At 38.3% G+C, this 13,846-nt stretch overlaps 1 protein-coding gene across 1 annotated transcript in view; it reads right to left on the bottom strand.

Annotated features, from left to right (window-relative positions):
- EFHC2 (EF-hand domain containing 2) overlaps positions 1 to 7,447 on the bottom strand; it is a 189,912-nt gene extending 182,465 nt beyond the window's left edge. Inside the window, exon 1 of the mRNA XM_028113518.2 lies at positions 7,345 to 7,447. Coding sequence (XP_027969319.2) covers positions 7,345 to 7,386 — 42 coding nt within the window. The 5' untranslated portion in view covers positions 7,387 to 7,447. The remainder of the gene's footprint in view (positions 1 to 7,344) is intronic.
- Between the last annotated feature and the right edge of the window lie 6,399 nt (positions 7,448 to 13,846).

The raw sequence follows: 13,846 nt of genomic DNA, 5'->3' as shown, positions 1-13,846 counted from the left end.
GCAAATTGTTAATAATGTTATTGATCAGAAAAATATTATACGGATGTATATTTTTATTTATGATAGGATAAAGCAAGAAAATAATTATGTTAACATCCTTATGAATCAAGATTGTCAATATAAGTAAAAAATAAATACAGAATCAAAGGAGTTAAATAAAAACCCTATAATCCTTCATTTGCATTGGAAATATCAGTTTGGATTCATGTTGTATTTTATCTTTAAAAATGTACACATATTTTCTAGCCTTAAGAGAATGAAAATTCAAGCCACAGACTGGGAGAAAATATTTGCAAAGCACGTATCCAACAACGGACTTGTAGCCAGAATATATAAAGAACTCTCAAAATTCAATAGGAAGGAAACAAACAACCCAATTAAAGACAGGCAAAACACACGAACAGACATTTCACCAAAGAAGACAGATGGGTGGCAAATAAGCAGACGAAAAGACGTTCAACATCATTAACTGCCAGGGGAAAAAAGTTTCAATCAGGATGACATACCACTATACGTTTATTAGAATGGCTAAAATCCAAACACTGACAATGCCAGTTGTTCATGAGTACTCTGAGTAACAGGAACACTCATTCATTGCTGGTGGGAATGCAATGATACAGCCACCTTGGAAGACAGCTTAGCAATTTCTTGTAAAGTTAAACATATACCTATACCAGTTCCAAATATATATATATATGAAAGTCAAGAATCCTGTCATTCATAGGGAAGCAGTAACCATTTTGCTGTGGTTTTTCAACTTCTGATTCCTATAAGCAAAGCTTTCCTTGTTAATAGGTATCAAGAGGAAGGCCAGAAATCTCATTTCAGTTGAAAATGAAATCTATGTGTGCTTATCTCAAATTTGACCCCCAATTCAGTATTTATGTGGCAAAATACCAGCACAGATTTCACATTCAAGAGGTAATTTTTATTCTTTATTTTTAGTTTTAAGAAAATAATACTTTTTTAAAAAGATTTATTTATTTGAGAGAGACAGAGAGAGTAAGAGCGCAGGGGAAGGGGCAGAATCCCCAAGCAGACTCCCGGCTGAGCACAGAGCCCCATGCAGGGCTTAATCTCACAACCCATGAGATCATGGCCTGGGCCAAAACCAAGAGTCGGACGCTCAACCTACAGAGCCACCCAGACACCCCATAAAGCTTAACTTCTAAGTCTCATGTAAAATTAAGTCTTAGGCTATATTTTTATTCATATTGCTTTGCCATATGGTTTTAGTAACTTATTTAACATCGTCGATGTATTTTCATGTTGCAAACAGCATTAATTAAAATGAATTTACAACCTTTATTTAAATTAAACCAACTGAGCCTACTTTTTTAAAAAGTAAATCCCATCTTGGATTAAAACACTTACTGAACAGAAATGTACTATGTTGCTTTATGAATTTTCTAAATGTATAAAAAGGAAAGAAAGGTAAGCTAAGCTTGATTGCCTATTTGTTTTTCAAGAAAAGCTGGCTAAAAGTCATTTTTAGTTTTAAATAGGGGGAAAAACTACTTTTGCTGATACCACATACCACATGTCCTATCTTACTAGGGCCCTCGATAGTAGAAACTATGAGAGGATTTTTAGGTCTACTTGGATAAGGGGAAAGGCGGAAAAATCAAGTAGGAAATTTTACGGTAACGATGAAAAAAACCCTGAAGTTTCCTCTACTATGTACCCGCCCCCCTCCCACCCTGCATTAGAGTTGACATCCTTTGCAGGAAAGGGAAACCACACAGAGCATGTGAGTAAGTTGACCAAAATTAACAAATCCACAGAAACCTATTACTCTTTACTCAGAAGAGACAATTATTACTGGATCATTACATCTACAACTCATGGATCATGCTAATGTACCATGGGCCGTAGAAATCATTTGTACACAGGGGGTGCCCGAGAGCTGAAAAGCATTTCAAAGTCCCTCTGGGATAAAAAGATTGAGATTTGGGATGAAGACAATGTCTCTGAACTAGTTAGAGGTGATCGTTGCAAAACACTTGAAGGTACCAAATGCCACTGAATGGTACCCTTTGAAATGGCTAGTGGTTGAGGCGTCTGGGTGGCTCAGTCGGTTAAGCGTCTGCCTTCAGCTCGGGCCCTGATCTCAGGGTCCTGGGATCAAGTCCCCACATCAGTCTCCCTGCTCAGTGGGGAGTCTGCTTCTCCCTCTCTCTCTGTCCCTCCTCCCCGCTTATGCGAGTGCTCTCTCTCTATCCCAAATTTAAAAAAAAATATTTTGAAATGGCTAGTGGTTAATTTTATGTTATGTGAATTTTACAGCAATGAAGAAAAAAATCTGACTAGGATCTGTTGAAGCTTCTAGAAGGGTAAAAGACTAGATCTGGCCTGGAAGGGAACTGAAGTTCTGAATTAAAAACAGAGGCACGAACTGGTAGAGACAGCTCTGAGAGCGTGTTTCACACTCTGCTACCACAACAACAAACAGGTTTGAGTGCAACCCAGTTCACTTGCACACGTGACAGAAAGCAAAAGTTCACGAAAGGATACTTACTGTTCACATGCCATCAGACATTACTCTGATTTTTTTATTCTTTTCTAGTCCATTTTCTTCTTTCTTTTTTTTTTTTAAATGCTAAACATGATTCATTAAATTGATCTCATAAGGTGACGGGCAAACTCTAATGGACTCGAGTGTCAGGTTGAGGGGTTTGTACCTGATGCAAGTTATTTTAAGGCAATGGAATTAACCACTAAGAATATAACCAGAAATCTATAAGCAGAATTTTAGATCAGGAAAAACCACCCTGTGCATGGAGTCATTGTTTTATGATTATCTTTGGCATTGCGCTAAATTTAAATTGATTTATCTACCATCCCATGAGGAAGTCAATATGTATACTATATTACTCAGAGTGTGTCCTTCAGCTGTTTATCATTTAAATTGCTGGTAAATTTCCCAAAGAACGCTTTTCCTTATATATTAGTAAGTAGGCTTGTATTAGTCTAGATAAAAATAAATTTCAAGGTATTGCCCACACCCTTTTGTAAAAGAGGCAGAGAGATTCTGAATTTGTTTTATTCTACTGCTATGAATTCAAATAGTTTATTTTCTTCTAAGGAAAGTTGCTTCACTATAAATTAGAGACGCACTACCGACAACAAACCCTTCTAAGATGGCGGCAAGGTAGCTTCATAAAAAACAGAACGTGTACTCCTCATTATTCATTTAGGGACCTTCAGGATCATTTAGCCAGCCATCTGTCCAAAATGCTATAGAAAAGATTTTTAGCTTTGTCTGGAAATGTCCCTTTTAACTTTAATATCCTATTATTTTTGACAATGTGCCTGAGATTCTCTTAGCTCAAAATAAATGCAGGGTGTAAATTGTTGGGAAAAGATGCCGTGTGTCTGGAATTTAGCTGTGACCTTTCCCTAAGGTTTTCAATTAATTCACATCACTTTTAATGTCATCAGTGGTGCAAATGCTTATATTTTAGAAAGCACCATACTTCTTGTATTTCAGAAATAGAAATACAGGCTGCACATCACCTAGCTGTGGGCAGAAATCAATCTATTGCTCATAACTATCAGCAGCTAATTAGGGGGAGAAACAAGTTCCTTTTTAATTTCTAAGAAAAGCAATAAAAGTTAGCTTGTGTTATAATTTTAAACCCAAACAGCCAGTAATTATGCTATCTCCGGGGGGGGGGGGTGATTAAAAAAAAAAAAAAAGCCAGATTTGGCTCTACTGACTTTTTGACCACTCTATGCACCAGAGAACATATGATCTTTTAACTAAGTACAAGTTTTTAAAATAATATTAGTTTTTTGGCACCAGTCAGTACCAAGGTTAGTGCAAATGCAGCCATCTGAATTAGGCACATACAAGTTTGTTAAATGACAAATATATATATATATTTATATATATATATACTTACATATGATATATTATATATATGTAAATACTCTCTATATACTCAATATATATATACTTATATATACTCAATATATATATTGAGTATATATTTTTACATATAAATATATATACTTATATATATATAAATACTCAATGTATAAATACTAATTTGTTAAATGACAGCCCAAGATATCTAATAAGCATACTGTCATTCCCTAATTCATACACACACACACACACACACACACACACATACACACTCCTTTTGGTCTGAAGCATAAAGTAAATAATTTTTTAAAATATATTCCCAAATCTAGAAGCAGCCCCACATGTATTTGGATACTTGTGACAAAGGTAGCAGCCCTGCAGAGAAGTAGAGAAAGGGTGGTCTCTTCCAAAAATGTGTTAAAGACAAGACAACAGACCCTAAATGGAGTCGATCATGCCAACCCCATGTCAAAAACTGAAACTTAACTTACAGTTTTAGCTGTCCCAGAAATTGAATCTTAAACCAGCCAATCATGAATCGTCTGATCAGCATGAGTTAGGTAATCTGCCTAAAAAGCCCTTGTTATATCCCATAAGGAAAGTAAACTTATAGTAACCTATTTTTGCCTAGTGTAATGCCCCCCTTATGCCCATAAAATGTCTTCCTGGGAGAGCTCTTCAGAGCTCTCTTCTGTCTGCTAAACTGGATACTGTCAATTCATGAATCATGGCATAGAGCCAGTGAGATCTTTAAAACTTACTCTGTTGAACTGTGTTAACAAATGGTTCTGGGTCAGCTGAATATCCATATAGGAAAAAATATAACCGGACCCCTACTTCTTTTCATACATACACACACACACACACACAAATTTATACTAGATTAGAAATCTAAATGTGAAAGGTAAAAACAACAAAATTTCCAGAAGACAACACACAAAAATATCATCATACTTGGCATAAGGAGCAATTTCTTAAAGAAGAAACAAAAATCACTAATCGAAAGGAACAATTACTCATCAAAAACACCATTAAGAAAGTGAAAAGGCCAGCCACAGACTAGAAGACATTTGCCAACACAGATGTCGGACAAAAGGGTCACATCCAAGGTCTATATAGAACTCCTACATTTCACTAAGTAAAAAAAAGGCAGACAACCCAGCAGAAAAAGTAGACAAGAGACAAACAAGTATTACACAAAGAGAATATCCAAATGACTAATAAATGTGTAAATCATGCTCAAGTTCATTAGGAATCAGGTAAGCACAGATTGAAACTAAAGTTTCCCTGTACTTGCTGATCAAAATAACTACAGTTTAAAAGACCAACCATACCAAGTGTTAAGGATGTAGACCGACAGGAACATAACATGCTGCTGGGGATTTAAATTGGTTTAAGTACTTTGACAGTGTCTACTAAAGCTGAACATATGAAAACCATGAGATCCAGCAACTGTAGCGACAGACACGGACAAGAATAGTCACAGCAAACTATTCTTAATAACCCCAAACAAGCCAAATCTCTATCTATGGGTATATAAATGATGTCATACTCACACAATGGAATACTACAGAGCAAGGAAAATGGGCAAACTACCTCTACGGACAGCCCCATGAACAAATCTAACATAACATTGAGCTAAACACAAGCCAGTCACAAAAGAACACCAGATATTTACATTGATACCAAGTTCAAAAGCAAGCAAAACCTAACCACAGTCGCCGCATTCAGGATAGTTAACTCTGGACAGTAAGTAGCAAAGAGGGTAATGACAAGAAAGCCATAGGCAGGGCTGCCCTGTAATATAGAAGATGTCCAGTTAAATTTGAATTTGAGATAAACAACAAGTAAGCTTTCAGTCCAAGTGGGTCCCATTCAGTATTGGGGACATATATTTTTATTTGCTAAATCTGGCAACCCCACTCAAGGGAGAGGCTTTTGGAGCACTGGTAATACTCCCATTTCTTGACGTTCACTTGGTGTTCATCCATTATGCATTTCTCTGCACGTGTTGTACTTCACAATAAAACAAAACAAAGTACACTCAGTACAGGTTTGCAAATTTTAAAATCTCATCAAAGCCCTGCTTTTCCTTCCTATTCTTCATCACTGCATGTGGGAGCTGTGATACTTCTGCAGTAGGGGGACATCGGTCATCTGAAGTGTTGTGGGGCCCAAAGCTGTGGGCTCTACTTTCAATTTTTATTAAATTTACTTCTACACTGCATGCTTGTTTACTTCTGGACTCTTTTTGCATGTCCTGACTCTCAGGGTCTTTCTTCCTGGTGTGGCTGGCTGAATCTCAGCAAAGGGCAATGCTGGGCGGGAAGGCCGGCCTCTACCAATCAGCCAAAAAAATGCACAAACCACGGTTTAAAAGCAACTCGGTCCGGCCAAGCGACCCGTGGAGGTCAGAATCTAGTGGCCTGAAGCCACAAAGGAAACTGGGACTTTAGGACCAACAACTTGAAAACAGACACTTGGGAATCCAGAAAGTCAAACGTTTCATTCAATCCGCTGCTGCGTTCTAAATTTACCAGAGGTTTACACAGACACCTTGAGGGGCTCCCTCGAATTCCCTCCCACCAGTGTTATCACCTACCTTCTTCCGGAGACGCAACTGGTAAACCCAAGGAAAGAGTAGTGATCAGTGTAAAGAAAAGCACGAATCACTTTTCTGTTGTTTAAATAAGGGGCTATTTATTACTGGCAAGATTCTTTGGTGCTCAGGGTTTTTTGTGTTGTCATGTTGTGTTGTTTTGTACTTTCATCTTGTTTTGAAATGAACTCCTCCCAATCCTCAACGAAGAAAAAACTCCAGGTTTGGATGCTTCTCTCTATAAAGCTTAGGACTGAACTTTACAGGCTGGTGGAACCCTTCCCTCTCGGCCCCCAGCAGCCTCCAGAGGGCCAGGTTTCTTGGCTTTCGTAACAGCAACTCTATTTCTCTCTTTCACACGGGCTATTAAGGACAATGACTAGGCACCTGGGCTGTGGAGACAGGTTGCCTGGGAGAAAGCCAATTTCACACTGAAACTGTAGCTCTGGCCAGTGAGGGAGTGACTCATCGCCTCGCGCCTCAGTTTCCTCAACTGCAAAATGGGAATAAAAATAGGACCTAAGCAGCAAATGCCGTGCCGGGCGACTAAAGCACAGCACCTGGCATATCCTAAACGCTCAACGATGACTGTTACCACGTCACTACCACTGGCTACCTTCGCGGGTCCTGCCACCTATGAAGACTCTACTTCTGTATCTGATGTCGTTAAAGCATCCAGATGCAGTTAGACACTGGGAAAAGGGGAGAGAGAGAGAGTAAGGGTTCCACCGGCCTACAAAGTTTGGTCCAAGTTGTGCCCAACGCACAGGGGTGAAGCGGCAGCAGGATGCTTGAGTAGGGTCGGGGGAGGTGGCCACGCCCGGACCCCAGATTCTGGCCGGAACCTCTGACCTCGGGCGCCCTCACTACTCACGTTGCGGTTGAAACTGTTGCCAGGCAGAAGCGGCAGGGCCATGGCTCTCAGCGTCCGAGGGCCAAGGGGCCGAGAAGAAGGTCCAGCAGGGAGCGGCCGCCTTGCGGCCGCGTCGTTTAACGGCCCCCCCACGTTACCTAGAAACGGGAGGCGGTGTCACGGAAGGAGGAGGAGCTGCGGCGGGCCGGAGGGGGCGGGGCCGGGGCGGGGCCAGGCGGGAAACTCCCGGCGCGCTCCTCCTCCCCCGCCCACCCTCACCCCCGCAGCCGAGTGCAGGTCTCTCGAGGTTTTTCTCTCCACACGCGCTGTGCACACAAAGACTGGCAACCACACCACTCCCGGCCCCCGCCGCTTTCTGGTTTAACCCCTTTATAGAGCTTAGCTCCTCCGATTCTGACGCACTTTGGCCATTTGCTTATTATGTTTAGTTCAAACACAGAAAAGTGCAGAAAACGATGTGACATCCCGCGTGCTCTCAGAAATGTAACAGCGCCTAATGTTACATTTACATCAGCTTTTATTTTGTAGTTAAAACGTTCGAGATGGATCCAAAAACCTCCCCCCCCACCCTCCCACGCACCCCATGAAAACCCGTTCAGTCCTAACCACCATCCTGGGTCCTTCCTGTGTACGTTTTTATACTTGAACTAAACATGTGTAAGGTGCTCATTCCTGGTCTAATCAGGGTGGCCAGGGGCAGGGGTAGGTGGCACAAAATGCAGCCCCTGTCATTCCATCATGCACCCAAGATGCCCGGGCCAGGAGCCTCCTGGAATCCTGTCCCCACACCTACAGACAATCCCTCCCCGAATCCTACTGCTTGGACACTTTGGTATCTCTCAGTCACCCCCTCCTCTGGCTCGGTTGAGGCCCCATTATTTCCTGCCTGGTGTTCTTTAAAACACCAACCAAAAAAAGAGAAGAAAAGAAAAAAAAAAAAAAACCGATCTTCCCTCCAGAGCCGTCCTCTTATAATTGGTGATGCACCTGTTACTCTTATGCTTCAACATTTCTTCTAGCCTTCCCACAGCCTTCAGAAGGCAGTCAGACTCCTTAACCCCGTCAGAGCCTATGGTCCGGGGTTGCCTACCAATACCCTATGTCGCTTTCTTTGCCCCCACTTCCTCTACCCTAGCTGCTCTGAGAAACCACTGGCAGTTTCCAAACCGGGCTCTGCGGTTTCTCCCCTGTGGATTTTGCAAATGTTACTATCTGCTAGAAACACCCTTCCTTCCTCTCACCTGGGTAACCCCTTCTTATTTTTCAGGGCTTGGTTCAGTGTGGGAAAGAGGCATGGAAGCCTTTGCCATCTCTGGGAAATGTCCTTTCATCTTCTCCACTCCCCCGTCTGTTTTAGGGGCTCTGTCTCATTATGGCTTCAGTGGTAGTGCATTGTAATCAGACTTACTTGACTTTCTTCAAATGCCAAATTATTCCGTGACAGGAACTTTATCTCCTTTTTTACTCACAGACAATGTTAACCTTAAAAATAAAAGTTACCTTAGCACCAAGAATGGGTTTATTCAGGAACGACAGAGAATTGCAACTTGGGAATGGCAAAGAATTGCAATTTGGAACGTTCTAGCTAAGGCAAAACCCTAAGTCTAACAAACAAAGAAGAGGAATGTTATTTATGGGGAAGAAGGAGGAAGTTGGGAGGGGTTGTTCTGAACAAAAGTCCATTGCAGAAAAGCAGAGCTCAGGGTGATTAGGGTTTCTCATTGGCTGAATTGCAGGGGTAGTTGATTTCTTACAGGAGATACAATGTACATCTTTTCCCTACTGGAGCCTATAATTGATCATTCTTTCTGGGGAGAGTTCTTCCCTTAGGGTCTGTAATTGACAATTCTTCTGGTAATTGACATGGAGGGGTACCAGCTCCCTCTTCCAGCCTCCCAACTCCACTTTAGTGAGGTTTCCCTTTACTAATTTTCACAACATACCTCACCGTTTTCTTTGTTTACAACATACATACTGTTTTCTGTGTCTATAAATTTTGCACTATAAATTTCTGCTACCTGCTTTTTCCACCTAAGATTTTTTTGAGATTCCTACATGTTAACACATGTAGATATATTTTATTCATTTTAAATGCATTGTATGATTATACCACAAATTACTGATCCATCTGTTGTCATCTGTTGATGTCATCTGTTAATAACAATTAAGTTGCTTCCAATTTCTCACTAGTTATTAATGCTGCAATGAACAAACCTCTCCTGTTCCTTTAGAGATTATCTACGTGCCTAAAGGTGGAATTGTTCACACCTCCAACTTCACTAGATCTTGCTAAACAACCTCCAGAATTGTTGAACCAGTTAAGAAAGTTCCTTTTCCCCTTCATTCTTTCAACAATAGGTATTATCCAATTGTATAATTTTGAGCAAGTATCCATGTGTTCAATGATATATGGTTGTTATTTTAATTCATTTCTCCCTAATTTCTATGCAGTTGGTTATCTTTTCACATGCTTGTTACCTTCTTCAGTGATTCCTCTATTTATATCCTTTGCTAATTTCCGTATTTGATCATTTGTAATTTTTAAAATATGTTATATATAATCTTAGGCATAGCAAACATCTCCTAGTTTGTGGTTTGTCTTTCAATTCCAATTACAGACTTCTTTGTTGTATGTGAATATATCATTTTACTTTACTCAAATAGATCATTCTTTCCTGTTATGGTTTGTATACTTTCTGTGAATTCAAAAAATCCCATAGAACAAAATTATTCTCCTACATATTCTTACAAATATTTTTAAATACTTCTTTCTTGTCACTTTTTAAATTGAAACAATTACAGCCCAATAGAAAAATTGCAAGAATAGTACAGGAACTCCTGGTTATCCTCACCCAGATTCCTCCAACTGTTTTCTATTTTACCATATTTGTTGTATCATTCCCTCTACATATACAGTTTTTTTCCATTTTAGAGAAAATAGCAGACATCTCACCCCTTTACTCTTAAATATTTCAGTGTATATTTCCTAATAACAAGGACATTCTCTTACATAACTGAAGTACAATAATCAAAATCAGAACATTATTATTAATAAAATGCTATTTTCTAATCTAAAATACCTATTCAAATTGTGTTATTGCCCCAAAAACATCCCTTTTTAGCAAAAAAAATCCCCCAATTTTAAAAAATCTGGTCCAAAATCTGACCTAACATTCTTCATTAATTGTCATATTTCTTTCTTGTCCTTTAATCTGGAACGCTTCTTCCATCTTTCTTTGTCTTTCCTGACCTTGATATTGTTGAAGAGAATAGGCCAGATAGTTGGTAGAATGTTATTCAATTTAGAGTTGACTAACCGTTTCCTGGTTTCCTTATGAGTAGATTCATGGCTTTTTGACAGGAACACCAAAAGAGAAGTGCTCTGTCCTTCTCATTCATCAAAGGAGCAGGTACATAATGACTATTTTAACAATGGTGAGGTTAACTGTGATCGCTTGGTTAGTAGTTGGAAAGGAAGCAGTAGAAACTGCTGTAAAGTAACTATTCTTCCTACTCCTTTCCAACTACTAAGAAATAAATACCAAGTTCTTCATTAAACTGCTAAAGTCAGTTGAGGATTTTGCCCAAATCATTCATTACCATAATGCTGCCAAATGGTGACTTCTTAATTCCATCATCCCTTCTGCATATATTAGTTGGCAGTCTACTTCGAGAAAGAACTTTTCCTTCCTCTCCTTCTTCCTTTTAATTGTTCCACCATTTTTCAAGCACTTTTTTGTGCTTGTCGCTACAAGATATGCGAGATATCTATAAATATAGGTAGATCTAGATATTCACATTTAGCTATACCCCTTTCCATTTCTGTCGATAGATGATAGATAGATAGATAGATGATAGATAGATAAAAATAGATATGTTAAAACCCATGAGTTTATACTGATACATCCAATTCCAATCAATACAATAGAGCACATGTTGGAGTTCCCCTTTTCACATCTGCAAGGCTCATCTCAAACAGTCAGAAACCTGATTCCAATTACTGTCAAAATATTTACTTATTTGCTCGTACTAAAAGACCCAAAAAGCAGTTTCAGAATATCTAACTGTTGTCAATGTGAAAACAAAAACTATTAATAGAGTTCAACATTTATTTTCAGGGTTGTTTTTTTTCTTTAGCTTTACTGGATTTAGTCAAAATACTGTTCCAAAATGATTTAGGCTTGATTTCCCCCTCTACTCCTCCCCTCCCTTTTATAGAGTGCTGATGTTACTTATGTTACTCATTTGAAAAACATTCTGGTTCATTCTCTTTTCGTTTGTATTCCTCATTAAGTCTTTTGCTCCATTTTTGTCTATTTCTTCTTATTCTCCTTTTGAAGTTGTTTTTTTCCTCTTTTTCCTTTGATTAATTTAGCTAGTGGTTTAAATGTTTTGTTACTTTTTCCAAAGAGCCAAAATTTTGATTTATTACTCTGACATACTGCTTTAGGGCACCTGGCTGGCTCAGTTGGTAGAGCATGCAGCTCTCGATCTCAGGGTCGTGTGTTTAAGCCCCACGTTGGGTGTGGAGCCTATTAAAAAAAAAAAAATGTGACCCTACTGTTTTCTATTCCTAATCTTCATTATTTTTCAGCTCTTACTTTTATTGTTTTCTTCCTTGTGCTTTCTTTTCGTTCATTTATTGTTCTTTGTCTCACGTTTTACATTGCTATAATTCATTCATTTTCATTCTTTCATTTTTATTGATGTTTTTAAGGTTCTGAATTTTCCTCTGATCTCTATTTGAAATGTATCCATTTATCTCTGATATGTAGTGTTTTCATTACTTGTTTGTTTGAGGGTTTGGGGGTTTTTTTGTTTGTTTCTTTAGATATTGTAATTTTGACTTTTTATCTTCCCTTTCACCCAAGAGTTGTTCAATAGAAGATTTTTTAATTTCTAGTTGGAAGGGTTTTTTGGGTTTTGTATTTACAACTAAGTACAGCTTTTTGTACTTACAACTAGAATTAAAATTCTAGCTTTATTGCACTGTGATAAGAACATGTTGAGGGTAATATTTTCATTGTATAGAACGTATTGATGCTTTCTTTGTGACCTAATATTTGATCAATTTTTGTGACTCTTCCATGTGCAGTCAAGAAGGAAAGTAACACTCTCTTTTATTAGGTCCTAAGTTCAGAACAGATGAATGAGATCTATTATACTGATTATATTGTCTACCGTTATATCCTTACTTGTATTTCTGCCATTTGATCTATTCTGCACTGGGAGTGGTATGTTAAAGTCTCCACTTACCAAAGTGTTTCTATCCGTATCTCCTTGCATCTGTACTTCTGCTTCTTAAAGATGGTTATTTGGTGCATAGGTTTTCATAGCTGTTATACCTACAATGTGAAATTGGCTTTTAGCATTATAAAGTATCCTTTTTTGTAATGTGTAATTATTTTTTTGGCCTGACTTCTATTTTGTCTGATATCAAGGAGCTCCACTTACTTATTATCTCCATTTGTCCATGCCTTTATTTTTAGCTTGTCTGAATCATTTTGACTTAGATGTATCTGCTATACACCAAATATAGTTGGGTCTTGTTTTGTGAACCACTCTGAAAATATTTTCCTTTTAGTAAGTGAGTTAAACTCAGTCACATTTATTGATAAGACATTTTTAAATCTCAACTCTGATATATTATTTTATATTTTATATTATTGTATCTTTATACACATGGTAATTACCATGTGTATTCATGTGTATTGTGTATATTTACTGTTTCTTTTTCTGCATGATGTATTTTCTTTGCTATTATAATTTATAAATTTCTTTTGGTATTTAGGAAGGCTTATATCTTCTAGTATTTATTTTTGTACTTACAGCTTCTTTAAGAGAATTGAACATCTTCCATTTTACTAAGTAATATTGAATTTTTTAAAGATTTATTTATTTATTTATTTAAAAGAGAGAGAGAGAGAGAGAGAGAGAGAATGCACAAGAGAGCACACAAAAAGGGGAAAGGGCAGAGGGAGGGGGAGAGAGAGAATCTCAAACAGACTCCATGCTGAGCACGGAGTCCATGAGGGGCTCAGTCTAATGACTCTGAGATCATGACCTGAGCCCAAACCAAGAGTCGGACGTTTAACCAACTGAGCCACCTCAGCACCCCTTAAAGAGATTATAGCCAATATATTGAAATTTTAATTTCAGTAAGTATACTTTTTATTTCTAGAAGTTTCATTTGTTCTTTTTAAATCTGTACATTCTTTCTTTTAAATGGCATTCTGCTTTTTACTCTTAATTTATTTTGCTTATCTTTATCTCTTTAATCATTTTAAACATGCTTAGTTTAGAGCCCTTAACCAACAATTCTGCTCTTTTGTGTTCATGGGGTTCTACTTCATTTTCTTGTGTTGGCTGAGTTTCCCTCACAGCGAATTGTTCCCTCACGTGTTCATAAACGTTTCTGGTGATCCCAGCTATGTGGCAAGTTGCAGAACTGAGACTCCTACCTTCTGATTCCAAGTTGTGTGCCTTCTAATATGTCACAGCT

This window comes from Eumetopias jubatus, unplaced genomic scaffold, assembly GCF_037043125.1.
Source record: "Eumetopias jubatus isolate StellerSeaLion01/CBP00866 unplaced genomic scaffold, mEumJub1_p1.0 scaffold_11, whole genome shotgun sequence".
In the NCBI taxonomy this organism is placed as follows: Eukaryota; Metazoa; Chordata; class Mammalia; order Carnivora; family Otariidae; genus Eumetopias; species Eumetopias jubatus.
The sequence above is the reverse complement of the archived record's forward strand: the minus strand, read 5'-3'. Positions and strand labels throughout refer to the sequence as shown.